This window comes from Lithobates pipiens, unplaced genomic scaffold, assembly GCF_037356315.1.
Source record: "Lithobates pipiens isolate NorthernLeopardFrog02 unplaced genomic scaffold, aLitPip1_a1.2 Scaffold_18, whole genome shotgun sequence".
In the NCBI taxonomy this organism is placed as follows: Eukaryota; Metazoa; Chordata; class Amphibia; order Anura; family Ranidae; genus Lithobates; species Lithobates pipiens.
In genome coordinates this window covers 348012400-348038408 of record NW_027507758.1, presented here as the reverse complement: position 1 = coordinate 348038408, position 26009 = coordinate 348012400, and the positions used below count along the sequence as shown (strand labels likewise).

At 44.3% G+C, this 26009-nt stretch overlaps 1 protein-coding gene across 15 annotated transcripts in view; it reads left to right on the top strand.

The window, feature by feature from the left end:
• The first annotated feature begins 584 nt into the window (after positions 1 to 584).
• DLG1 (discs large MAGUK scaffold protein 1) overlaps positions 585 to 26009 on the top strand; it is a 530809-nt gene continuing 505384 nt past the window's right edge. For 10 of the 15 annotated variants that reach the window (XM_077487446.1, XM_077487445.1, XM_077487443.1 and 7 more), the window contains exons 1-2: positions 586 to 1217; positions 11433 to 11564. In XM_077487446.1, the coding sequence (XP_077343572.1) occupies positions 1199 to 1217; positions 11433 to 11564 (151 nt within the window). In that variant the 5' untranslated portion in view covers positions 586 to 1198. Of the gene's footprint in view, positions 1218 to 11432; positions 11565 to 26009 lie in introns of all 15 variants that reach the window. The other 5 variants (XM_077487456.1, XM_077487444.1, XM_077487440.1 and 2 more) reach the window with 1 other exon arrangement.

Sequence of the window (26009 nt, the reverse complement as noted above, 5' to 3'; positions counted from 1 at the left end):
GCCTCAGCGGAACCAATTCCTATCGGGAAAACCGCTCGTCTGTATGCTGTTCCGATGGACCAAAAATGCTGTATGCTTTGAAGAACGAGACGAAGCTACTGAACTTCCTTTTTCTAGTCCCGTTAGGTCACCGCGTTCTTAACGATCAGACTTCGGTGTGATCGTGTGTATGCAAGACAGTTTCAGCGGAACTCCTTCTGAAAAACCTATGGAGTTTATTCAGACGGGAAAACCGTTCGTGTGTACGCGGCATGAGGCGTTGTTGCTTATGTTGGGACTCTGAGGCTTTCTGAGGACATACAGAACTCCGGTTTATCCCTCTTAGAAGTTCCCAGGAACATCGCTCTCTTTCTCCTCACACAGCCCGCCTGCCGTGTGTTCCCTCAGTCCAGCAGAAGGTGTGAGGGCGGACCCCACCCCGCTCACCTTTACCCCTTTAAGAAAGCGCCGTCTACTCGGAGCTCTCCTCTCCTGCCAAGGTAGAAGCTGGCGCTGCCGCCCGGCGAGGCTCACTCCTGATTGGCGGAGACGGAGCTGGCTCTGAAAAGGGGGCGGTCACGTGACGTGCTCCAGCAAGCTCCGGGGCGCCATTTTGGAGTAAAGTTTGGGATTTCCGAGGGCTTGAGGAGAGGAGGAGGCGGAGGGAGGTGAAAGAGGAGAAGTAGGCGGGAGGGGGAGCAAGACGGAGGAGCTGACAGAAAGAGAGGCGAAAAGGAGAAGAAGTGAAAGGAAAAGAGGCGCCCGGAGAGGGACAGAGCCGAGACAGCCGTAGCGGACACTAGAACTTTTTTTCTCGTCATCCCCCAGCCGGGATTGTCAGTGATCCGGACAGCCGAGGAGGAGACGGCAACTTCTATCGCCGCCCCCCTTTCCAACAAGTTTGTGTCTGAGTGTCCTCCTCCCCTCCCCCGCTGAGAGGACCTCCGAGGACAGCCCGAGCCCTCTTCTCACACTATACACAGGACTTGGGAGCCTCCCTTCTACAGTGCGTGGAACAGTCCCGGGGGACGCAGCCAGCACTGCACAGGACTTTCTCATTACCTCGCGGTGGGGGGGACTTTCGGTATCCTGCTTCGGGAGGTGGGCCACTTTGGAAGAAGCGTCCCAGTATTGTGTGGTGGAGTCTGAGGTTCTCGGGGCTTGGCGAGCTCATCGTCCCGGCAGCCTGTTGGTGTGTGTGCTGATCGGGGGTGGCACCATGCCTGTCAGGAAGCAAGGTGTGTGTCAGTATATTGTGTACGACCATGGTAGAGGCAGTAATGATGAGCACTCCTCCACCTCCCTTTATGTCTGCTGATAAACTAACTTAGTAGTGCTGTCCCATGCTGGAATGTATGTGGCAGGCCAGGCTGTCATCAGTAGGCTTTCATGGCAATCCAGGGACAATGATTTCTGAGTACATCTGGTTCTCATTGAAAGCTTGGTACTATGATTGGATTGTAAGTGTGATTTGTCGCTGTGGTTTTGGATGTAGCAGGAAAGGTTAGAACCTTGCTCCAGATTTTTATTGCCATCTGCGACCCCCCACTGAGGAGATTCTACCTCTCTGTGCCTGTTATCTGTGAGGAGCACACGTCACAGCCAGTCAAACCCACCCATTGGGTGCAATGGGACCTTGCCACAACCTGGTTCACAGTTGTGGGATGGTATTTTAGGACAAAGTCTCCCTTGGGACTATGGCTGGGTTCACATATTCGAATTGGATGTGGTTTTCATCACATCCAGTTTGCATGACGTGCTGTTGTGACCAGCTCTCAATGGAGCCGGTTCGCATTGATCCGGGGCGGTGGTGGTGCTGATTGCAAAAGGATCCTGTGCATTGTTGGGTCTTTCAGGTGCGAAGTCGGGCAAAAAGTCAGACTTGAATCGCAACTGAGACGGTAAACCTAAATGCCCAGAACCCCAGGCAGGACTCTCCAGCCACACATGTGAACCCGGCCTTAAAGTAGTGTTTTACCGATGTCAATAATAAGCATTAAAGGGATTATGAAGGCAGAAGGGTTTGGTGTGTTTTTTTTTTTTTTTTTATCCTGATGCATTAAAGTGGTTGTAAACCCTTACAATCCACTTTTTGCTACAGGTAAGCCTATAATAAGGCTTACCTGTAGCTACCCCAGATATCTCCTAAACCTGCACGGTTTAGGAGACATCCCCTGTATCTGCAGTTACCCACGGCTCTGGCCATTCACAGCGCCGGAGCTGCGATACCCAGAAATCCGGGGAGAATTGTCGCAGGCTGGTGCTGTGTATGGGCACCGCAGTGGGGGCTTCAATCTCAGGTGAGAGATGCACACTAGCTCATTATGCCTTTTTGTCTTGCAGGTCCCCCCCCCATGTGGGTTTACAACCACTTTAGGATAAAAAGCCTTCAGTCCCCCTAATACTTACCTGAGCCCCATCTCTGTCCACGAGTGTCTTGGTCATCCGAGACTCTTCCTTGTGATTTGGCTGAGAAACAGCAGCAGTGCCATTGGCTCCCACTGCAGTCAGTCAGCCAGCAGGAGCAAGAGGGGGCAGGGCCGGGGCTCAGTGTCTGAATGGACACAAGGAGATGTGACTCAGCTTGGGTTCCCCCATAGCAAACTGCTTGCTGTAGGGGTCACTGAACAGGAGGGAGGGACTTGAGAAGGAGGAGGATCAGGGCTGCTCTGTGCAAAGCCACTGCACCAGAGTGGGTAAATATAACATGTTTGTAATGTCTCGTTTGTTTTCTATGAAAATAATTGGCTGCTTTCACAGCACTTTTGCGTTCTAAAAAAATGCTTGAAATACTCAAAATGCTTCATTTTAAAATCAGTAAATGCGTTTACAGTGAGAATATGCGCTTCTGTTGCAGCGGAAAAAAAATCTTGCTTGTAGCATTTTTTTTGGAGCATGTTTGGGAAGTTAATAAAAAACAACAAAAAAAAGTAACGCTCCTCCCCATTGAAATGAATGGAAACTGCATCGGTAACGCCCTACTAAGTGTTTTTGGTGACGTTTTTGAGTCACATGTCCTTTAAAAACTGCACCGCAAATGCTGTAAAAATTCTCCATTAACACAGAGGCATTTTACTCGTAGTATAGCATACTAAAACCGATACCTTCAACTCCACAGATTGTAACCTCGCCTTTAAACCTGGTTCACATATATGCGCGTTTTGAACCACATCTGATTCACGCGACATGTGAAGCTGCAGCCTTTTTAATGGAGCTGGTTTACAAATGTGCTGGCCGGCTGCAGTGTTTTTTTTTTTTGTTTTTTTTTTTTTTAAAGAGTTGCATGTTATTTTGAGCATGGTTCAGGTGCAATTTTCATTGTCGCCAGGGTGGATTTGATTTAAGGCTAGGTTCACACTGCTGTAATGTCCATGATTCGCACTGCACTGTAGTGCAAATCACATGCAATCTCTGTGCGGTGCGATTTCAGCCATACAGATAGTATGGCTGAATTTGCATCGCATCCGGCCCAAATTCGTACAGGACCCTTTTTTTGGTCCGCAGCAGAATCGTATCACATGGGTGTTCACACCATGCGATCCGATTCCTGTCCGAGTTTGCAGATCGCACTGCGATATGCCAACTGATTTGGAGGTGTCATTAACTTTTAACTGACGCTCCCAGCAGTTCGCATAGGGCAGTGTGAACTGCCGCTGGGAGACATGCGATGCGGGAACCCACCGTGGATTCGCAGCGTTCCCACATCTCAGCAATGTGAACCTAGCCTGAATCATAATTTTTAAGATCAACTGTCCCACAGTGGCTCCTCCTCTGATCCGCTGTTGACGGACTGTCCCATTCATTTTAATGGAATGGCTGGTGATGTGGCAGTGACGCAACAAGGTGAGGGAAGTGGCAGCAGGTGAGTGAATGTCTGCTAACAGGCGCTGCCATGATGGATCTGAAATGACTGGTGCTTTTTAAATGCGAGTGCTTATTCTTGCTGGTAGTTAGAATCTTTAATATTTGCAAACAAAATGAACGTTTCCCATTTAGAATAAGCTGTCGGGTTAGTAAAACAGCAATATCGTAACTGAATCAATCATACAGTTTGTAGTGTACATAGATTTGCAAAACAATGTGATAAAGGAATATTCATGAACTTTGTTTTACCTAGGGATGCACTGATACCATTTTTATTTATTTTTTTTCTAACAACTACCAGTACAAAGTTGTGTGTGGGTTTTTTTTTTTTTTTTGTTTTTTTATCATTTATAAAATAGACGTAAACCAAAACAAAATTTAAGAAAATAATAATTAAACGGAGACAAATGGGGAGTTCATTAAGACTGATTAGAGTAAATTAAGAGTTAATAAGGGGTTAAACAGGAACATTTGTTCATCCCTTTTGATCTGCAAATAAAGATACAAAAGTAAACTGTTTCTTTTTATTTTGGTGGTGTTAATAAACATTGCTGGCTGCTTTTTTTGACCACTCTAGTTAGCAAACGTCTGTAAGGCCTCATGCACACGAGACGCAGTTAAACGCGCGTTCAGATGCAGTTGGACAGTTTTTTCAACTGCACCTGAACTCATTCAATGTTATCCTATGTGTCCATGCACACAGTCTCGTTTTTTTGCGTTTATATGCAGTTGCGTTTAATCTCGTTTTTCCAGAAGCAAAAAAATGCGTTCAGAAACAAAAATTTCTGCGTTTCAGACGCAAAACGCGGCTAAACGCGGCTAAACGCGGCTAAACGCGGCACCCGCGTTTAGCCGCGTTTGCGTTTATATGCGTTTTTAAAGGTGACCTTTTTTTTTACATTAAAAATCTCAAAAATGATTGCAAATGATGAAAAACCATTAGAAAAATATTTTAAACAATTGCAATTGCAAGTGGACAATCCACAACTTGTGGCAAGTGACGTGGCAAGTGGACAATCCACAACTTGTGGCAAGTGACATGGCAGGTGGCAAGTGATGTGGCAAGTGGACAATCCACAACTTGTGGCAAGTGACGTGGCAGGTGAAGTGGCAAGTGACGTGGAAAGTGGACAATCCACAACTTGTGGCAAGTGACGTGGCAAGTGACCTGGCAGGTGACGCGGCAATTGACTTGGCAGGTGATGTGGCAAGTGGAAAATCAACAACTTGTGGCAGGTGACTGGCATGTGACGTGGCAAGTGGACAATCCATAACTTGTGGCAGGTGACGTGGCAAGTGACGTGGCAAGTGGACAATCCACTTGTGGCAGGGGACGTGGCAAGTGACATGGCAAGTGGACAATCCACTTGTGGCAGGGGACGTGGCAAGTGACGTGGCAAGTGGACAATCCACTTGTGGCAGGTGATGTGGCAAGTGACGTGGCGAGTGGACAATCCACAACTTGTGGCAGGTGATGTGGCAAGTGGACAATACACTTGTGGCAGGTGACGTGGCAGGGGACGTGGCAAGGGACGTGGCAAGTGGACAATCCACAACTTGTGGCAGGTGATGTGGCTGGTGACGTGGCAAGTGGACAATCCACATCTTGTGGCAGGTGACGTGGCAGGTGACGTGGAAAGTGGTGTGGCAAGTGGACAATCCACAACTTGTGGCAGGTGATGTGGCTGGTGACGTGGTAAGTGGACAATCCACAACTTGTGGCAGATGGCATGGCAGGTGACGTGGAAAGTGGACAATCCACATCTTGTGGCAAGTGACGTGGCAGGTGATGTGGCAAGTGACGTGGCAAGTGGACAATCCACAACTTGTGGCAGGTGACGTGGCAGGTGATGTGGCAAGTGATGTGGCAGGTGATGTGACAAGTGGACAATCCACATCTTGTGGCAAGTGACGTGGCAGGTGACGTGGCAAGTGACGTGGCAGGTGACGTGGCAAGTGACATGGCAAGTGGACAATCCACATCTCGTGGCAAGTGACGTGGCAGGTGATGTGGCAAGTGACGTGGCAAGTGGACAATCCACAACTTGTGGCAGGTGATGTGGCAGGTGATGTGGCAAGTGACGTGGCAGCTGACGTGGCAAGTGACATGGCAAGTGGACAATCCAAAACTTGTGGCAGGTGACGTGGCAAGTGACGTGGCAGGTGACGTGGCAAGTGATGTGGCAAGTGGACAATCCACAGCTTGTGGCAAGTGACGTGGCAAGTGGACAATCTACAACTTGTGGCAGGTGACGTGGCAGGTGACGTGGCAAGTGAACAATCCACAACTTGTGGCAGGTGACGTGGCAAGTGACGTGGCAGGTGATGTGGCAAGTGACGCGGCAAGTAGACAATCCACAACTTGTGGCAGGTGATGTGGCAAGTGACGTGGCAGGTGATGTGGCAAGTCACGTGGCAAGTGGACAATCCACAACTTGTGGCAGGTGATGTGGCTGGTGACGTGGCAAGTGGACAATCCACAGCTTGTGGCAGGTGGCATGGCAGATGACGTGGAAAGTGGACAATCCACATCTCGTGGCAAGTGACGTGGCAGCTGACGTGGCAAGTGACGTGGCAAGTGGACAATCCAAAACTTGTGGCAGGTGACGTGGCAAGTGACGTGGCAGGTGACGTGGCAAGTGATGTGGCAAGTGGACAATCCACAGCTTGTGGCAAGTGGACAATCCACAGCTTGTGGCAGGTGGCATGGCAGATGACATGGAAAGTGGACAATCCACATCTCGTGGCAAGTGACGTGGCAGCTGACGTGGCAAGTGACGTGGCAAATGGACAATCCAAAACTTGTGGCAGGTGACGTGGCAAGTGACGTGGCAGGTGACGTGGCAAGTGATGTGGCAAGTGGACAATCCACAGCTTGTGGCAAGTGACGTGGCAAGTGGACAATCCACAACTTGTGGCAGGTGACGTGGCAAGTGACGTGGCAGGTGACGTGGCAAGTGATGTGGCAAGTGGACAATCCACAGCTTGTGGCAAGTGACGTGGCAAGTGGACAATCCACAACTTGTGGCAGGTGACGTGGCAAGTGACGTGGCAGGTGACGTGGCAAGTGATGTGGCAAGTGGACAATCCACAGCTTGTGGCAAGTGACGTGGCAAGTGGACAATCCACAACTTGTGGCAGGTGACGTGGCAGGTGACGTGGCAAGTGAACAATCCACAACTTGTGGCTGGTGACGTGGTAAGTGACGTGGCAGGTGATGTGGCAAGTGACGCGGCAAGTAGACAATCCACAACTTGTGGCAGGTGATGTGGCAAGTGACGTGGCAGGTGATGTGGCAAGTCACGTGACAATCCACAACTTGTGGCAGGTGATGTGGCTGGTGACATGGCAAGTGGACAATCCACAGCTTGTGGCAGGTGGCATGGCAGATGATGTGGAAAGTGGACAATCCACATCTCGTGGCAAGTGACGTGGCAGGTGATGTGGCAAGTGACGTGGCAAGTGGACAATCCACAATTTGTGGCAGGTGACGTGGCAGGTGATGTGGCAAGTGGACAATCCCCAACTTGTGGCAAGTGACGTGGCAAGTGGACAATCCACAACTTGTGGCAGGTGCCGTGGCAAGTGACACGGCAAATGCAAGTGTACAACTGCTCTCTATGCTGCTGCTGCTCACTCTGATCAAAATAGCAGAAATAGTTAAAAAAAATGCTTTGAGAGCTTGGGGAGGGTCTACATGATGTTATCTTTATAAACGCGTTTAAACGCAAACGCGTCTAAACGCGTCTAAACGCGTCTAAACGCGGCATGCAAACGCGGCAAAACGCGCGTTTCTAAACGCGCGTTTCAGCTTTTTTTTAACAGAGGTTTCATCTGCGTCTCGTGTGCATGAGGCTTAACACTTCAGCTGTCAACAGGGGAGACCCACTGACAGCTCAAAGAACCAAGCCTGAAAGTGTTGGTGAATTTGCACGAATACCGATACTCGTGCAAATACTCGGTATCAGCACCGATACTAGTTTCGGCGCAACCCTAGTTTTATGTCAAGGTTACTGTGAAATTCTGTGAATGCCATCAATGCAGAGCTTGGATTTATTGAATACGTTTACCAAAAAAAATGTAGATATTGCAGAATATACACCTTCATGCTACATAGCTAGGGTTGTTCCGATGCCACTTTAAGTACCAATACTTTAAAAAAAAAAAAAATTTTTTTTATGTCGTGATAGTTTTCAGAGCACAGCACAGATTAGGTGGCACTGATATGCAGCACTGATAAGATTATAGGTTGCACTGACTGGAGGCATTTATGGGCAGGCACTGCAATGCCGTGAAAGGAAAGGCTGCCTGCAACGCCCATCTTGGTACTCCTTTTAATATTTTGTAGTTGTCACTGGAACAGGATATGATGGGGAACTTGGGAAAGGCCCGTTCAATTTGGCAGAATGCAATATTACCAGGTAACTGATGTGTGCTGTGATGGGTTGTTGGCATTAGGTTGTTTACCCCCCCCCCCCCTTTTTTTTGTTGCTTTCTTCAAATGTCAAAGTTACACTTAATTCTTCTTTATGCATTGCTTCACATTGGTATGTTGTGTGATGCATCCCCCCCCCCCGCACTTGCCAGTGCATCACCATGGTGTGACCTAAACCAGGGCTCGACAAAACCCGGGCGCCAGGTCGCATTGGCGACTAGAAATAGCGACCTCGCGCCTGGGGCAGCACAGCTGGGGGTATCCTGTCTCTGTGGACCCCCCCAGCGTGATCGCGTCGGGCCGTTCCGCCGGCGGCCGAAAATTTAGGCCGCGGCTTTGAGGCCTTCTGCGGTCCTATGATTCCTTATGGAATCTGGCGCCCTCTTGTGGTCGCTGTTGGTATGACAAACCAGCAATGCTAATGAAGTTTCCTCTGCCTCTTCCCTTTATTTAGAACCCCCTAAACATTTTATATATTTTTTATTCTAACACCCTAGAGAATAAAATGGTGGTTGTTGCAATACTGTCTGTCACACCGTATTTGTGCAGCGGACTTACAAGCGCACTTTTGTTGGGAAAAATAATTTAGTTAATAAAAAAATAAGACAACAGTAAAGTTAGCCCAATTATTTTTTATATTGTGAAAGATAATGTTACGCCGAGTAAATTGATACCCAACATGTCACGCTTCAAAATTGCACCCACTCATGGAATGGCGACAAACTTTTACCCTTTAAAATCTCCATAGGCGACGTTTAAAAAAATTCTACAGGTTGCACGTTTTGAGTTACAGAGGAGGTCTGGGGCTAGAATTATTGCTCTCGCTCTACCGATCACGGCGCTACCTCCTATGTGTGGTTCGAACACCGATTTTATATGCGGGCAGGACAGGGCGCGTTTAAAAAAAAAAAATTTCTGCTTATTTTAACTTTTTTTTTTTTTCCACTGTTCTTTTAAAAAAAATGTTGTGTCACTTTTATTCTTATTACAAGGAATGTAAAAATCCCTTGTAATAGAAAAAGCATGACAGGTCCTCTTAAATATGAGATCTGGGGTCAGAGAGACCTCGGATCTCATATTTACACTAAAATGCAATTTAAAAAAAATTGTCATTTGAAAAAAATAAATAAAATGTCCCTCTAAGAGCTATGGGCAATGACTTGGAGACGGGGGGGGGGGGGGGGGGGGCGGCGACGGCGCTGCTATCTTCCCCTCACTCGTCTCCATGTCAGGCCAGGGACAGGTCCGGATCGCCGTCACGGACCTGGCTCCTAACTTTTTAAGCTGGCTCCTAGATTCCAAGCAAATTTGTCAACCCCTGACCTAAACAAATAAGACTAAGGGCCGGTTCACACTGCGGGCGATGCGAGGCGACGCGACTCGCCTTGCCGCAGTGTGACAAGTCGCCCCCGTTCTGTACAATGGAACCGTTCTGAGAGGAGCGACTCGAGTCGCTCCGACTCAGAAAAAAGGTTCCTGTACTACTTCTGGGCGACCTCGGGGCGACTTGCATTGACTTCTATACAGAAGTCATCTGCAAGTTGCCGCTGAGGTCGCGGCGAGGCAAGTCGGTGTCGCCTCGCCTCGCCTGCAGTGTGAACCGGCCCTTAAGAGAGATTACTTTGTTTATGCATTGGGACTTTGTTGGGCAAGGCTGCCTGGTGCAGCCCAATGCATATGGTGTGAATGGGTTTATATCTTCCAATAGGGACACCTGTTGCCATGAAACTTTTCCCCAAAATATTGCATATAGGGCTCATTTACACCAGTCCGCACGCTAGTTTGTAGACTGTCTGATGCGTATCAGCAGTGGAGGCTGGTGCCTTTCATTGTTAAAACCAAAGGCACTGTTTTACCTTCTTTTCTCCTAAAAGTTTAATGAAATGTCAAATATTTCATTCAACTCTGTAGTACAGTGGAGTGGTGCAGTAAGGTGTGGTGAGAAAAAAATGCAACAAATGCACTTTTACACTTTGCGCTGCAACCCTTCTCAACAGTGTTGCGGTGTGAACAGGACATGTAAAAAAACAAATTGTTTCTCTGTCCTTGTGTTGAGCCTTTGATATTTGCAGATTATTGGAAGTCAGGACACATGGGGTGAACGAGCCCTTACATTTGTCTAATATTGGTAAAATAGCCTAGATAATCGTGAACCTATAAGGAATACAAAATCGTTCAAATATGTGCATGTATTTTTAAAAAAATGTTGGGCTCCTGGCTTTTTTCTGCCTGTATTTTAAAAAATCTGCCAGTTTTAAAATGTTGTACAGTGTCTTGAAAAAGTATTTATACCCCTTGAAATTTTCCACATTTTTGTCATGTTGCAACCAAAAATATAAACAGCAGATCTGTCTCTTCTATCAGAACGTTTATTTCTGTGTCTACACACCCAAATCCCTGTTCTGGCTCTCGTGCCCGAGATCACGGGTGGCTGGCGGCGATCTCGGCCACAAGCATCGGGCACGTGTGCGTGCCTGCTATAGCTTTTAAAGGAGCTGACGTACGGCATTTCGTGGGAACCAACCACTTTCTTTGCCAACGTGTGTGTGTTGGCTGATGGCTAATATACTCATTGTGAGATAGATAGAGATATATATTATTCTTAAATTTTTTTTTTTAACTCTGACATGCTACCAAAAGATCTTGTTAATGACTGGTAAACCCACCCCCCTCCATCCTGAAGGGACTGGCAGGAGGGGAAGTGAAAGGGAGCACACAGGTTCTGGACAGCAGGGGGGTATTTATTGGAACCGAACCCCTGCAGGGTCGAGCTACAGAGGGTCAGTTCTATTAAATACCACCCCTGCTGCTGTCCAGGTTATGGGGTGTTGACATCACCTTTCGATCGCAGTCTATAGATGTTTGCATTGCATGTTTTGTCACTGGTGATACAATTGGCAGTGCGAGCAAGCAGCTGAAATCGAATAGTCTTTTTGCCTGTGCAGTGTAGCAAAATGGCAAATCTCAGGACTTGGAAGTATATACATTTTTGGAGATAAAATGGTCCAAATGTATTTGGATGGTTTTACTTGGAGCACCATTTTAAAGCGTACCTTTTTTGATGTTGGATATCAAGCACTGTAGAAATTGGATTAACTAACCTGTAAGCAGCTGATGGCATGTATTTAAAAAGCAATGTTTTCTTTTGTTGTAGATACTCAACGTGCTTTGGACCTCCTAGAAGAATATCGCACCAAACTTAATCAAACGGAGGACAAACAACTCAGGAAATCTATTGAACGGGTCATTGGCATCTTTCAGAGTAACCTCTTTCAAGCTTTAATTGGTAGGTATAGAATATGCAAAAACACATTTATTTTCTGTTTCTATTTATTTCTAGATGCTTTCAAATATTCGCTGCATTGCTTATAAATTCTATTAAAATTGAACCTGAACACTTTCATATTATAGACAGATGTATAATCGGTACCTCAAACTGTTCCTTTAGCCTGATAACCTGTTCCTTGCTTTTGGGATTTTTTTTTTTTTTTTTATCCTTTTTCTTGTGGGAAATTGTTTTTATTGCATACATAGCATGCTTGATATTTATATAATTTTTTTTCCTGTTTTGGGGACTGTGAAAACTTTTTGAGGTATGTTTTGGATCATTTTGTACAACCTCTTGTACAGTAGGTGCTGGATATTGGCTTCTGTTACAGTGAGGAAAATAACTATTTGATGCCCTGCAGATTTTTTTACGTTTTCCCACTTACAAAGAAATGAAGGGTCTATAGTTTTTTTCATAGGTGTATTTTAAATGATGGAGACAAAATATCAACCAAAAATCCAGAAAAAAGAACTCCTGATGACAACAAATGTTATAAATGAGTTGCAGTTTCCTTAACCACTTGAGACCCGCGCTATAGCCGAATGACGGCTACAGCGCGGATCTCCTTTTCCGGGACTACGTCTATTGACGTAGTCCCGTGCACGAGCGGCCTGCGCGCCCCCTGAGGGGCGCACGCGGCGCGCTCTGATCGGCGAGTCTACGAGACTCGCCTGATCACCGATCCGTGCAAGGGGTCGATCCCGACCCCCTTATCACGTGATCAGCTGTCAGCCAATGACAGCTGATCATGTGATATAACGGAGCCGGTAATCGGCTATTATTCCTCCTCGCGCTGACAGCGCGAGGAGAGAAAAAAAAGCCGATCACGGCCAGCCCTGCCAGTGCCCACCTGCCCCCTGCCAGTGCCCACCTGCCCCCTCATAACTATTCATAATAAAAAATTAGTGTCCCCCCCGTCAGTGCCACCCAGCAGTGCCCACAATCTTCCTCAACAAAGGTGCTGCACCCCAGTGCCACATATCCGTGCCCATCAGTGCCACATATCCGTGCCCATCTGTGCCACATATCCGTGCCCATCTGTGCCACATATCCGTGCCCATCTGTGCCACCTATCTGTGCCCATCTGTGCCACCTATCTGTGCCGCCTTATCTGTGCCTATTAGTGCCGCCTTATCTGTGCCTATCAGTGTCCACCAATGCAGCCCATCATGCCCACCAGTGCAGCCTATCAGTGCCGCCTCATCAGCGCACTTCAATGAAGGAGAAAAATGACCCGTTTGCAAAATTTTATAACAAAAACTATTAAACATGATTTTTTTTTTTTTTTTTTTTTTTGCATCTTTTTTTGTTTAGCAAAAAATAAAACTCCCAGCTGTGATTAAATACTACCAAAAGAAAGCTCTATTTGTGGGAAAAAAATGATAAAAATTTCATTTAGGTACAGTGTTGTATGCCCGCGCAATTGTCATTCAAAGTGCATCAGCGCTGAAAGCTGAAAATTGGTCTGGGACTGAGGGGGGTTTAAGTGCCCAGTAAGCAAGTGGTTAAAGTGGAAGTAAAACCCATGGATTTAAACAGTTTAAAAAAAGGCATGCTGGGAATGCTAACTGCACATTGGTTGTGCTCTCAGCCAAACTATCAAACTATCAGGGTCTAGCTCTCTTTTTAGAGAGCTAGACCCTGTTTCTCCTTCAGGGATTGCCCCCCCCATTACTTAGGGGGCTGAGGTAAGCCTGAGCAGGGAGCCGTAGTATACCGCACCACCTGCCGCCGTTACAGCAGCTTCACATCCACTGGCCCTTCTCTCTCCTCCACCCCAGCCTCCCCTCTATGCTTGCTCAAGAGTTCAGAGCCTCGGCTCACGCGGGAAATGCTCATTTTTGAAAAAGACCAGGGGGGGTGCTGGAAGGGGTGGTTGGAGCAGGGGGGGTTAGACGCCCACATCGCTGTCTACATAGGCTATAAAGGGCACACAGCTTATGGAGGGGGACAGAGCAGACGGGTGCATGTGAGTGTGGGGGACACAAGTATTCACAGGCAGCATTTACTTAAGCACCAGACTAAGTCTTGGTAGCAGCGGCAGTTTTTTTGTGGTGCCTCCTATCTTCTGTTGCTTTGCACTATGGGCAGAAGAGGTACAAATTCCCTGACGAGTAGGGGCTCAAAGGGCTGCCCCTCCAGGCTCTGAGGACTCTTCCCCCCCCCCCCCCCCCCCCCAGGAGAGATTAGTGGCCTTCATTGCATCTTCACTCAGTGTAAGAAAACATACTAGGTCCCCCTCTGCCACCCAGGACCCTCAAACAGTCTATCTCTGGCGAAAAAGGAGAGGAATCCTATAGGATCTGGATGAGACACATTAAAAGATAAACATTTTTTTTTCCTCCTAAAAAGTTTTCAACACTTTATCCTATGGAGGAAAAATTTACTAAGATGTGGGGTATACCGGCGATTGACGCCACCATATCCTCCGTAAATAAATAAAAGCCTGACTTGTCCTCTTGACAACACTCAGATGCTTAGGGATCCAACTGATAAAAAAATTGGAATTCCTATTAAACGTTTTTCTCCTTGGCAGGTTCAGTAGCTCAACCTGCAGTGGCAGCAATTGGAGTCTGTCAATACTTGAGAGACCATGTTAAACAGGTGCTCAAAGTTTTACCTGAACAGCAAGCCCGGGGGTTGGCCAATCTACCAGCGGCTTTGTGTTTTGCTGTTTATGCCATCAGAGATTCTATCCTCCAGACCTCTCACCTTAGGCTTGGTACATATGCATAGAATCTTATGGTTGAAAAATTGGTCAGCCGAATCACCATGTAAGAAACTCCTGGTGTGGTTTCCCTTTCGTGGTGCAAGGTTTGGGAAGGATTTGGACAATTCTATCCAAAGGATCTCCTAGTGGGAAAAGCACCCTTTTGCCAGTCAAGAAAAGGAGTTTCTTTTTAACGGGCTCTTTCTCTAGTTTCAGGGCATCATCTTCCAGGCTTTTGCAATGGCCTCCCTCAGGCTCAAAGGTTAAATCTCAGAGTCAACCCCATAGACAAAAGAAACTCTGGGGGAGGAAGTCTACATGACAAAACGCTAAAGCCTCCATATGAAGGGGTGCCCCTGTTCGCTTGAGTTGGGGGGAGGGGGGGAGATTGCTAAAGTTTTCAAGGATCTGGAAGAAGTTTTTTAAGGACAAATCGGTAGTCTCCACAATAACTCTAGGTTACAAACTAGAATTCAGAGTATTCCCCAAAGACCCAAAGAAAGTCTTTCTAGCATTGGAGCCACTTTTGTCGCAAAAAGTTATCGTGGTAGTTCCCACGCAAGAGCAGGGATTGGGATTTTATTCAAACCTTTTCATGGTGCCAAATGGAGATATCGGACCTGTTCTAGATCTCAAAGATCTAAACCGATTCCTAAAGGTACGGTCCTTTTGCATGGATTCAATACGATCAGTAGTCTCTATCCTACAAGAAGAACTTTTGGCATTAATAGACATCAAGGATACGTACTTCCATGTGCCGATTTCCCCCCCCCGCTCATCAAAAAATATCTGCATTTTCGAATGTAGAAGCCATTTTCAGTTTGTAGCTCTGCCTTTCAGGCTAGCCACTGCACCTCCGGGTGTTTACAAAGATCTTGGCTCCTCCTATACCCTGGGATCTTAATCTGGCTAGAACGCTAATAGCGTATCTAGCTGACCTGCTCTTGGTCGGTAGCCCGCTTGGACCAAAACTTGGTCACCACAATCAACTACCTGGAATACCTAGGTTGGGTCCTCAACCTAGAGAAGTCTTCTTTAAAACCAGCAAGAAGACTAGAGTATTTGGGTCTGGTCCTAGATACAACCCAGAAGAGGGTATATTCATTCGAGACTGCTGCAAAACAGTATCATGTCTGCCTGGAACAAAAAGGTCCAGACGTTGTATTTTCCAGATGCACCTGTCTCCTACAGTGTGTCAGAGCCTCAGTTGGTGGTTGATGCCTGAGAATCTGCAAAAAGGAAAATCCTTTTTACCAGTTGCCTGGACAGTGGTAACAGATGCCAGTCTTTCAGTCTGGGAAGGTGGTCCAAGTCCGAGAGGACCTTACCCATCAACATTTTGGAGATCTGTGCGGCATATCTAGCCCTAAAAGCCTGGACGCTCAGGTTACAAGGTTGCCCTGTCAGGATCCAGTCTGACAATGCCATGGCAGTGGCTTGATATCAATCGCCAAGGAGGAACCAGGAGTCATGCAGCTCAGGAAGAAATAAACTAGATCTTAATCTGGGCAGAGAAGCATGTGCTATGCATATCGGCAATCTTCATTCCGGAGGTAGAGAACTGGCAGGGGGGACTACTTGGGTCGCTGTCAGTTAGTCTCAGGGGAATGGTCATATGCCAAAGATGGTGAGTTCTGAATGTAGATCTCTGCGTCCAGGTTCAACAACAAGATCAACTTTGTGTCAAGAACAAGGGATCCACTTGCATGCGGGACAGATGCGTGCTCTATCTCAGGACTGCAATATTGCGGCAGACAAATGGGACCATTGACAATTTATTATACAGCGATTAATGCTGTAAAAAATGCACGGATTACTGTATAAATGTCACTGGCAGGCAAGGGGTTAACACTAGGGCCGATCAAGGGGTTAACTGCTCCCTAGTGTGTTTTCTAACTGGGGGAGGAGAGGGATTGGTGTTCATGCTTGGTATGATCACACAATCTCTCCTCTCACCTGAATGAACCGGGATCGCACACAGATTGTGCATGCGTGGCGCTGCGGATGCGCATGCCACCTTAGTGGTCAAAAGGTGAACCGATGTACAGTTATGTCGCTTCGCCCAGGGCAACCAACCTGTGGCAGCTGGTCGGGAAGGGGGTTACGAAAAGTTTTTATGTGTTGAAACAACTTGCATGCTTCCCCCCCCCCCCCCCCCCAAAAAAAAATTGTGTGCACATGCTTGTTGCATTGACCATGAGCATTGCAAGAGATTTATGGAACGAGTGGCCAATCCTTGTCGAATGCTGGAGAAAGTATTGGGCTGGAGAGAAATCCCAGGCAAATTACTTAAACTTGTATTGGACTTGGCCATGAATTTTAGTTGGGGCAGCTCCACCGAATGTGCTACAGAGGAGGGCATATTGCTACACATCTCCAGCCGCAATCTGATGTTTGTGGATAAGTCCATGTTAATACAGGCGTTCTGTGCAATGCCAGCTAGCCAACGCCTTAAATCTGTTTCTGTGTTGTCGCATTTAGCGAGACTTTCTGAATTGTTAATATTTGTTCCCATACCTGCCTGCTCAGCAAAGGTTTCTCTCACATCTATCTCCCAAGCCTTGATAGCTGCCAGGTTTATTGGGCAACTCTCCAATGTTCTGTATTTGTTGGAGATGAGGTGACGTTGAGTTTGGGCTTAACATAACTTTTCACAATGTCTTGAAGTTTGATGAATGTTCCAATGTAATGTAACGCAATCAAACCCCAATAAACAAAATATTAATGGAACATTCCTTTTTTAAGCGTCAATGAGTGAGTAAAAAAATTAATAAATTATTTGTGATTGCCCACATATCAATCACAAAGAGAAGTCCTCCATCGCTGTGTAGTGAGCTTGGATTTATTTTAACACCCTCTAATTGTTCTTTGTGATGCATGCAATCACCCAGTGCTGCTTATATTATGCGCTCACCTTATTGTGTTTTTTACCTCAATCATATTAAGGTCATGCGCTCCTGTTGTCCAACTGTGTGCTCTTTTGCATGAGTTTTTTTTATATTGGCACATACTCCTCTAATACCGATCCGCATTCAGACAAATCGCATGGGGGGGGAAAAAAAAGGATTCAAAATTGTGCTCTCTGTATAAAATGTATTTAATAAAAACTCCATCTACTTGCATTTTTAAATGCAAGTAGAAACACTGTGGAGGTTTTTTTTATTTTTGTTTGTTTTTTTTTATTTATTTTTTTGGGGACGTAGTGTTGCTCTGTAAGAAGACTCTGGGGGAGGGAAAGTTGCGAGAACAGGGCACTCAAGAAGAGGAGCTCCCAGAAGAGGAAAATCGGGGCCACTCTGCAAAACCAAATGCAGAGGGGAGGCAAGCATGACATGGGGTGTTTTATTATTTTTTTTCTCCTTTTTTTTTTTTTTATTTTTTTTTTTTTAAAAGGGCGTTTCATATCCTTTTTAACCATTTTATGGTCCATCACATCTGGTAAAAGGCCTCTGTTAATGGTGTTTTACAGTGGTGGAACTCTCCAAGTCTAGGTGTTGAAGTAGAATAACGTATCGAACCAGGCAGGACTTCAGTGATGCAGGTTATCTTTATTTGACTCTTACAAGGAGATAAGTTACAACAAAAGGAACAGATATTTGCCCATTGGTTCTGACCTCCTATGACCCACGCAATAGGGCAGCATATACAGAGTTCAGCCTTATGAGCTCCTATCTGACTTGTCTAACAGTTGTAGAACTTGCATTTATATACCCTTTTTACAAGCCTCATCTTGGCCATCTCTTCTAGATATGATTTGGCTGCTAAAATTTACATCAATGTAACTATCCATAAATCTGACACCTGTTCTGTAACCAGACAAACTTATTCATTCACAGAATTCCTATATGTTCAATAAAGTGATGATTATTATTATTATTATTATTATTATTATTATTATTATTATTATTATTATTATTATTATTATTATTATTATTATTATTATTATTATTATTATTATTATTATTATTATTATTATTATTATTATTATTATTATTATTATTATTATTATTATTATTATTTTTTTAACTGGCTTTGTCCAACTAAAAACACTTGTGTAGAGACAGTATGGCACCCCAGTTGTGTTAAATCAAACCCTCCTTATCCTGATAAGACTTCAAGGATGACAGATTTACAACTTTGGGAAAATGTAACTTTAAATAACCCCACCATTATGTGTTTTATGTCTTACTATACAATTCTATGTGCATGTATACATATATGGATTTTACAAAAAAGTGTATATATATTTTATCCTATTCAATGTATTTTAACGAGGGCACAAGCAGACCTTTGTTTGACCCTGTCAAACTTAAAGTGGTGGTCCGGGCACATTTTTTATTGAAGTTGGTAGCTACAAACACTGTACCTGCTGACTTTTAATAAAGACACTTGCCTGTCCAGCGAGCCTGCGATGTCGGCCACCCAAGGCCGATCTGTCCATCGGATCGATTGCCGGTGCCTCCATCTTAACTGCCCATTTCCTACTGCGCATGTGCGAGTTGCGTGACGCTTTGTGAATGGCCTGTTTTCTGGGACATGTGTGTCCCAGAAGGCAATGGGGCCGCTCGCCAAAGAGGAGGAAACACAGCGGAAGAGGCAGATTGGGAAGACTGCTTAGCAACAATGGTTTCAGGTTGGTAAAAAACAAAAACAAAAAAAAACACAATTTTAATTTTGAGAATATTTAATGTCATTTTTTATTTTAGGGTGGCCCTCCACTTTAATGTACTGTACATAACTTTCCCGTATTCCACATAATTATTTCTAAACCACCTGTATAAGATGTTCTGATTTTATCAAGCCATCAACTGCTGTCAAGTTTTTCTTTTCTAATTGGCGCTTAAGGCCCCTTTCACATGGGACGGATCAGTAATGATCCGCCCCGTGATGATCCGCTTGCTCAGCGGGGATCGCTCTGTTTGTCCCCGCTGAGCTGGCGGATAACATGGTGGTCCCGGCATACTGTGCCGGGACCACCCTGTTAGCTCTCCGCTCTTCTCTATGGGGGATCGGATGAGCACGTGCCGTCTGTCCGTGTTCATCCGATCCGCTCTGCAGACGGATAGAAAAATAGGATTTTCCTCCATCTGCAGAATCAGACAATAGCGGAGGCGGACGATATCGGTTGTCTGCGGATATTCATCCGCAGACACCCGCTATCCCATAGGGCAGGGGTTGACAAATTTGCTTGCAATCTAGGAGCCAGCTAAAAAAGTTAGGAGCCAGGTCCGTGACGGCGATCTGGACCTGTCCCTGGCCTGACATGGAGACGAGTGAGGGGAAGATAGCCCCAAGCCCCTCACCTGTCTCCAAGTCATTGCCCATAGCTATTAGAGGGACATTTTATTTGTTTTATTTTTTTCAAATGACTATTTTTTTTTTTTTAATTGCATTTTAGTGTAAATATGAGATGTGAGGTCTCTCTGACCCCAGATCTCATATATAAGAGGACCTGTCATGCTTTTTTCTATTACAAGGGATTTTTACATTCCTTGTTATAGGAATAAAAGTGACACACTTTTTTTTTTTTTTTTTTTTTTTAAAAGAACAGTGAAAAAAAAGTTAAAATAAGAAAAAAGATTTTTTTTTTTTAAATGCGTCCTGTCACGCCAAGCTTGCGTGCAGAAGCGAACGCATATATGAAAGCGATGTTCAAACCACACATGTGAGGTATCGCTGCCATCGGTAGAGTAAGAGCAATAATTCTAGCCCTAGACCTTCTCTGTAACTCAAAACGTGCAACCTGTAGAATTTTTTTAAACGTCGCCTATGGAGATTTTAAAGGGTAAAAGTTTGTCGCCATTCCATGAGCGGGCGCAATTTTGAAGCATGACATGTTGGGTATCAATTTACTCGACGTAACATTATCTTTCACAATATAAAAAAAAATTGGGCTAACTTTACTGTTGTCTTATTTTTTTTTTTATTAAATAAATTATTTTTTCCCCAAAAAAAGTGCGCTTGTAAGTACGCTGTGCAAATATGGTGTGACAGACATTATTGCAACCACCACCATTTTACTCTCTAGGGTGTTAGAATAAAAAAGAAAAAAGTGTGTGTGTGTGTGTGTAATGTTTAGGTGTTCTAAGTAAATGGAAGGAGATCCATTAGCATTAATGGTTGTAATTCCAACGGCCACCACAAGAGGGCACCAGATTCCAGAAGGAATAGGATCACAGAAGGCCTCAAAGCCGGGGGCTCAATTACCGGCGGCGCGGCCCGACGCAATCACGCTGGGGGGGTCCACGGAGACAGGATACCCCCAGCTGTGCTGCCCCAGGCGCCCGTCGCTAATTCTAGTCGCCAATGCGACCTGGCGCCCGGGTTTTGTCGAGCCCTGCCATAGGGATATATGTATGTCCATATTTCATCCGCAAACGGATGGATGAAATCCGGACATACGGTCCACATGTGTGAAAGGGGCCTCATTAAAAACTAAAATTGAAAGTTCCTAATGAACTTTCACCCAGTAAACTATTTTTTATATATATATATATATATATATATATATATATATATATATGACTTTCTAAATCTATGGAAAACATAGTATATTAACTATTGCTTTACTTATTGAATAATATTAAGACCACTACTATATAATATGAATAATTATATTATCAAATATGCAAATTAATGACTAACATAAAATATATATTGGTTAATATGAAATTCTACTACAGTGTATGCACTACAGATTACTTTTTGGTCCTGTGTGTGTGCATGTATGTATATATGCAATTTAACCACTTGCTTACTGGACACTTAAATACCCTTCCTGCCCAGACCAATTTTCAGCTTTCGGTGCTCTCACACTTTGAATGACAATTACTCAGTCATGCAACACTGTACCCAAATGAATTTTTTGTCCTTTTTTTTTTTTTTTTTCTCCCACAAATTGCTTTCTTTTGGTGGTATTTGATCACCTCCTGGGGTTTTTATTTTTTCCGCTATAAATGAAAAAAGACCGAAAATTTTGAAAAAAAAAAACGCATATTTCTTTGTTTCTGTAACAAAATTATGCAAATTATTATTATTATTATTATTTTTTTTTTTTTTCATAAATTTTGGCCACAATTTATACTGCTACATATCTTTGGTAAAAATAACCCAAATTAGTGGATATTATTTGGTCTTTGTGAAAGTTAGAGAGTCTACAAGCTGTGGTGTGAATCATACAAAATTGATCACATCTGATGTACTGGTGGCCTATCTCACTTCTTGTGACCCGAACAAGCCAGGAAAGTACAAATACCCCCCAAATGACCCCTTTTTGGAAAGTAGACATTCCAAGATATTTAGTAAGGGGAATGGTGAGCTTTTTGATGTTGCCATTTTTTTTCCCCCACAATTCTTTGCAAAATTAAGATTTTTATTTTTATCCCACAAAATTGTCATTGTAATAGGTTATTTTTCTCACATGGAATGTGTATACCACAAATGACACCCCCAAAAAAATTTTGCTACTCCTGAGTATTACAATACCCCATGTGTGGGACTTTTTCACAGCCTGGCCACATAGAGAGGCCCAACATGCAGGGAGCGCCATCAGGTGTTCTAGGAGCATAAATTGCACATCTAACTTGTTGACTACCTATTACACTTTTGAAGGCCCTGGAGCACCAGGACAATGACACGTGGCACTAATACGTGGCATTGATAATAGGTGACACTGATGGCACTTATACGTGGCACTGGGGACAAATGTCACTAACAGGTGGCACTGGGGACAAATGTCACTAACAGGTGGCACTGGGGACAGATGGCACTAACAGGTGGCACTGGGGAGGATGGCACTTTTTTTTATTTATTTTTTTTAACTAACTTACGGCCGCTGCAGCCGTTCATCTCTCCCCTCTCACACACTGTCTGTGTGAGGAGGGAGGGCGGCGCTGAGAGATTATCTCATATGTTTACATATGAGATCATCTCCCATTGGACACGCCGATCGCGCTGTAAATGGCCGCTGTGATTGCCCCTTTTACAGCGATCTGTGTTTGCCTGTCTCCGGGGGACACGGCAAACGCAAAACGTCCCCGATCCACGCCCGCGGTGGCGCGCATTGCGGAACTAAACACGAGGACGTCCAGGGACGGCCTCCCGGACGAGAGCGTCTGCTCTATAGCAGTCATTCGGCTATAGGGCAGGAAGCGGTTAAACTAATAAAGGTGTTTTGCATCTGCATGCTTTTGTATGATTTTTTTTTTAAGTTCACAGAAGAGAATATTCACATGGACTTTTAGCTTTTTTTTTTTTTTTTTTTTTTTTTTTTTTTTTGCTGCTTTAAATACTTGGCTACAGTGGCTACATGGCGAATCCTAAGCCAAGCTGAAGCACCACTCAAATAGGTAAAGCTGAGTGGTGCTTCTGGGGGATATTGTTAATACAACCTACAATCCGCAACAGAGCCAAACCTGGCATTTGTTAGGTGGAAAAGCACCAGCCAGATATCGTTCAAATCAAGGCTTGCTACAGTTGAAAGACATGGCTCTAAAAATCCTGTTTGGTGACATTGCACATATGTTGCAGAGGTGTACGCTTGGGCTACCTGACTGTGTGAAAGGAGGGAATAAAAACCTGTCTAGCAGTCGTAAGACCCCTTTCACACTGGGGCGTTTTTCAGGCGCTTTAGCGTTTTAAAAAAAGCGCTTGAAAGAAGCCGCAACTGCAATCCCAATGTAAAAGCCCGAGTGCTTTCACACTGAGGCGCTGCGCTGGCAGGGCATCAAAAAAAAAAGTCCTGCAAGCAGCTTCTTTGCAGTACTTTTGGAGTGGTGAATACACCGCTCCTAAAGCACCCCTTCCCATCGAAATCAATGCAAAGTGCTTTTGGCAGCAGCATTTTGTGGGTGCTTTTAACCCTTTGGCCACTAGCAGGGGTTAAAAGCACCCTAATAGCGCTCGAAAAAAACGCTGGTAAAGCGCTGCTAGTTTAAGCGGCACTTTACAAGCGTTTTTCGGGCGCTGACATTGTGAAAGGGCTCTTAAAGCACTTGGGCTTTCACATTGGGATTGCAGATGAGGCTTCTTTCAAGTGCTTCACAGGTGCTTTTAAAAGAGCGCCTGAAAAACACCCCAGTGTGAAAGGGGGTCTAAGAGATGAGATAAAATTAGATATTTTAAAGGGGTACTGAGCAAAACTAATATTTGATCATTGGATCAAACCATTGCAGCAGAAAATGCATACACTGTCTCAGGAGTCCCAGTGCTACCATACAGTGATGCAATGGCAAGAACACAACAATGTGGTACACAAGAATAGATATTATGTACTAAACAGCCTAGCGACAGGCATACATTCAGCCCAGGAAAATGCTTTAAAATATACAGGAAATGAGTGGGAGAATAATATAGACCTTCATGCATAAACCGAAATCGCATTAGAAAAATAACACCATTTTACAATATTCTGAATACTTTTGCGTAATCAGTACTCGGTTCATAATGGGAAGACGCTCCTAGTTCCGTAATGCTAAACTGATGAGCTGTTGGGGGGCGTTTAAAGCATCACCAATGGAAAGTATAGAAAGTATATTGCCATTTCACGGGTGAGCGCAAATTTAAAGTTTGACGTGTTGGATATCGCCTCATCTTTAATTTTTTTTTTACCAAAAAACGAGGTAATGTATTGATTTGTGTATCCTAAAATCTATTGTATTATGTGTTTTTTTTTTTTTTTTTTTTTTTTTCCGTGTTTTATTTTTTCTGAAATTTTCAATTTCCTGGACCTTTTGCGTTTAACATACCACTAGTCTCTACAGGTGTCTGCTTTCAGAAAATAGAATTGGGTGTTTTTATGCAATCTTCAGGCCACTCTGTCAGAGAGAACTGCTTTAAAGTTCCAATGTACAGTGAGTTTTATAATCGGAGTGGCTCAACCGGGCTTGATTTGTGGACAATCTCGGGTACTTCCATTCACTTCAGTGCTGTTTGAGTGGGTCAGGTTCATTTTAAAGTACTGGTTTATGTGGTGGGTTTTATTTTTTTTGTTAATCTTAATGGGTTATTTTATAAAAAAAAAAAACTTTATAAATTGATCATGTAACCTCCTGTTTTCAGCTGCATAAAGGGCTTTAAGGGGGGGTTGTCAGCAGAAGGCAGAGAGACAGCAGTACACTGATCCTCTGTGTGCAGGGGAGTGTGTTGGCACAAGTATCGCCACTGGAGGACAGGAAGGCTAGGATGAATGTGCTACCATGTCTATTGTGGTCAGTTTTAAAATAGAAAAGCAGTGGGACTGGCAGAATCACCAGGTATTTAACAGAAAAGAAGCAATGCAAACAGGATACATTTTAACCACCACTATTCTGACTTTTTTTTTTTTTTCATTGTACATAGTTACAAAGGATGCCTAGAGCTAGAACATTTGCAGCAATGTCTCACATGTGAACACTATTTGCATATGTGTATGCGGCCTACGGTTGCAGTCGCCTCTGCGTGTGGAAGGAGAGGAGGGCACTTTATTATTTTATTTTTTATTTTTTTTAGACTCTTTAAATGTATATACTTTTTTTATTTTATTTTTTTATTTTTTTCCTGTCGCAAGAGCTGTGACTGCAATAGGCAGTGACAGGTACACCTTTTTATAGAGTTGGGGCCTATTAGACCCTAGCTGTCTCCCTCTGTCCAAGATCTGTGTGATCAGATGCTTTCACTATTTAAAAATGGCACTGTTTACATCCGGGAAACCAGAAGTAATGCAAATGCTCATGGCTCCTGGTCTCCAACGCCATAGAAGTGATCGGAGACGTCGCAAGTGTCTGATCAGATGCTGGGCTTCCTGCCTGGATTGGAGAGGCCACTCCTGCAGCTAATTATACTTTTACACAAGAGTATTGCTGGCCCAAAAAAAATAATGGGATACCTACAGCTGCAGGAATCATCCCAATATAATCACTTGCATTAAGTCGGGTACATGTATATTTGGTGGCATGTGAATACGACTACATGGTTCAACCCACCCATGTCAGGAATATGAAATGTAGGGATAACCTACACATTAAAAATGCAAACTGTTTATAAACTGTACACAGTTGAAATAGTAACTGTTTTTTAATTTTTAAAATAGTTGTAATCCTGTATACTATTGGCATTCATTAAATGGTGTCCTCGACTACCTCTCCAGCAGCAGTTTTCACACTTCCACTTTTGCTAAATGGACTTGACACACAGCATCAGCATGTGATTTTTCTTTTTTTTTTCTTTTGTTTTTAACATTTTTATTTTTCTGTCTTAAGAATCGCGTTCTTTACTCACATTAAAATTAATGGCTTCATCGGACCACTGTAATTTATTACACGTACTTATATAGCGTTGTCAATTTTATGCAGCACTTTACACACATTGTACATTTTACTTCAGTCCCTGCCTTCAAGGAGCTTAAGTCTAAGGTCCCTAACGCTCATTCATACACATTCTAGGGCCAATTTATACAGTGTTTAGTTACGTTCTACGTGTGTGTGTGTTTTTTGAACTTTTGTAATGAGATGGATAATGTTTATAGTGGTAATATAAACGTTCCCAGAACAGCAGTTGGGTGCGCGCACAAACGCTCAATATGTGACCCCTAAAGGTTACAAAAAAATAAATAAAATCTGATCGCTGTGGTGACGTCCAGATAGTAAATCGCTTACTGTGTGGTAGAGCTACATGATCATTGCAAAAAAATTGCGATCTCAATTCAACCCCCCCCC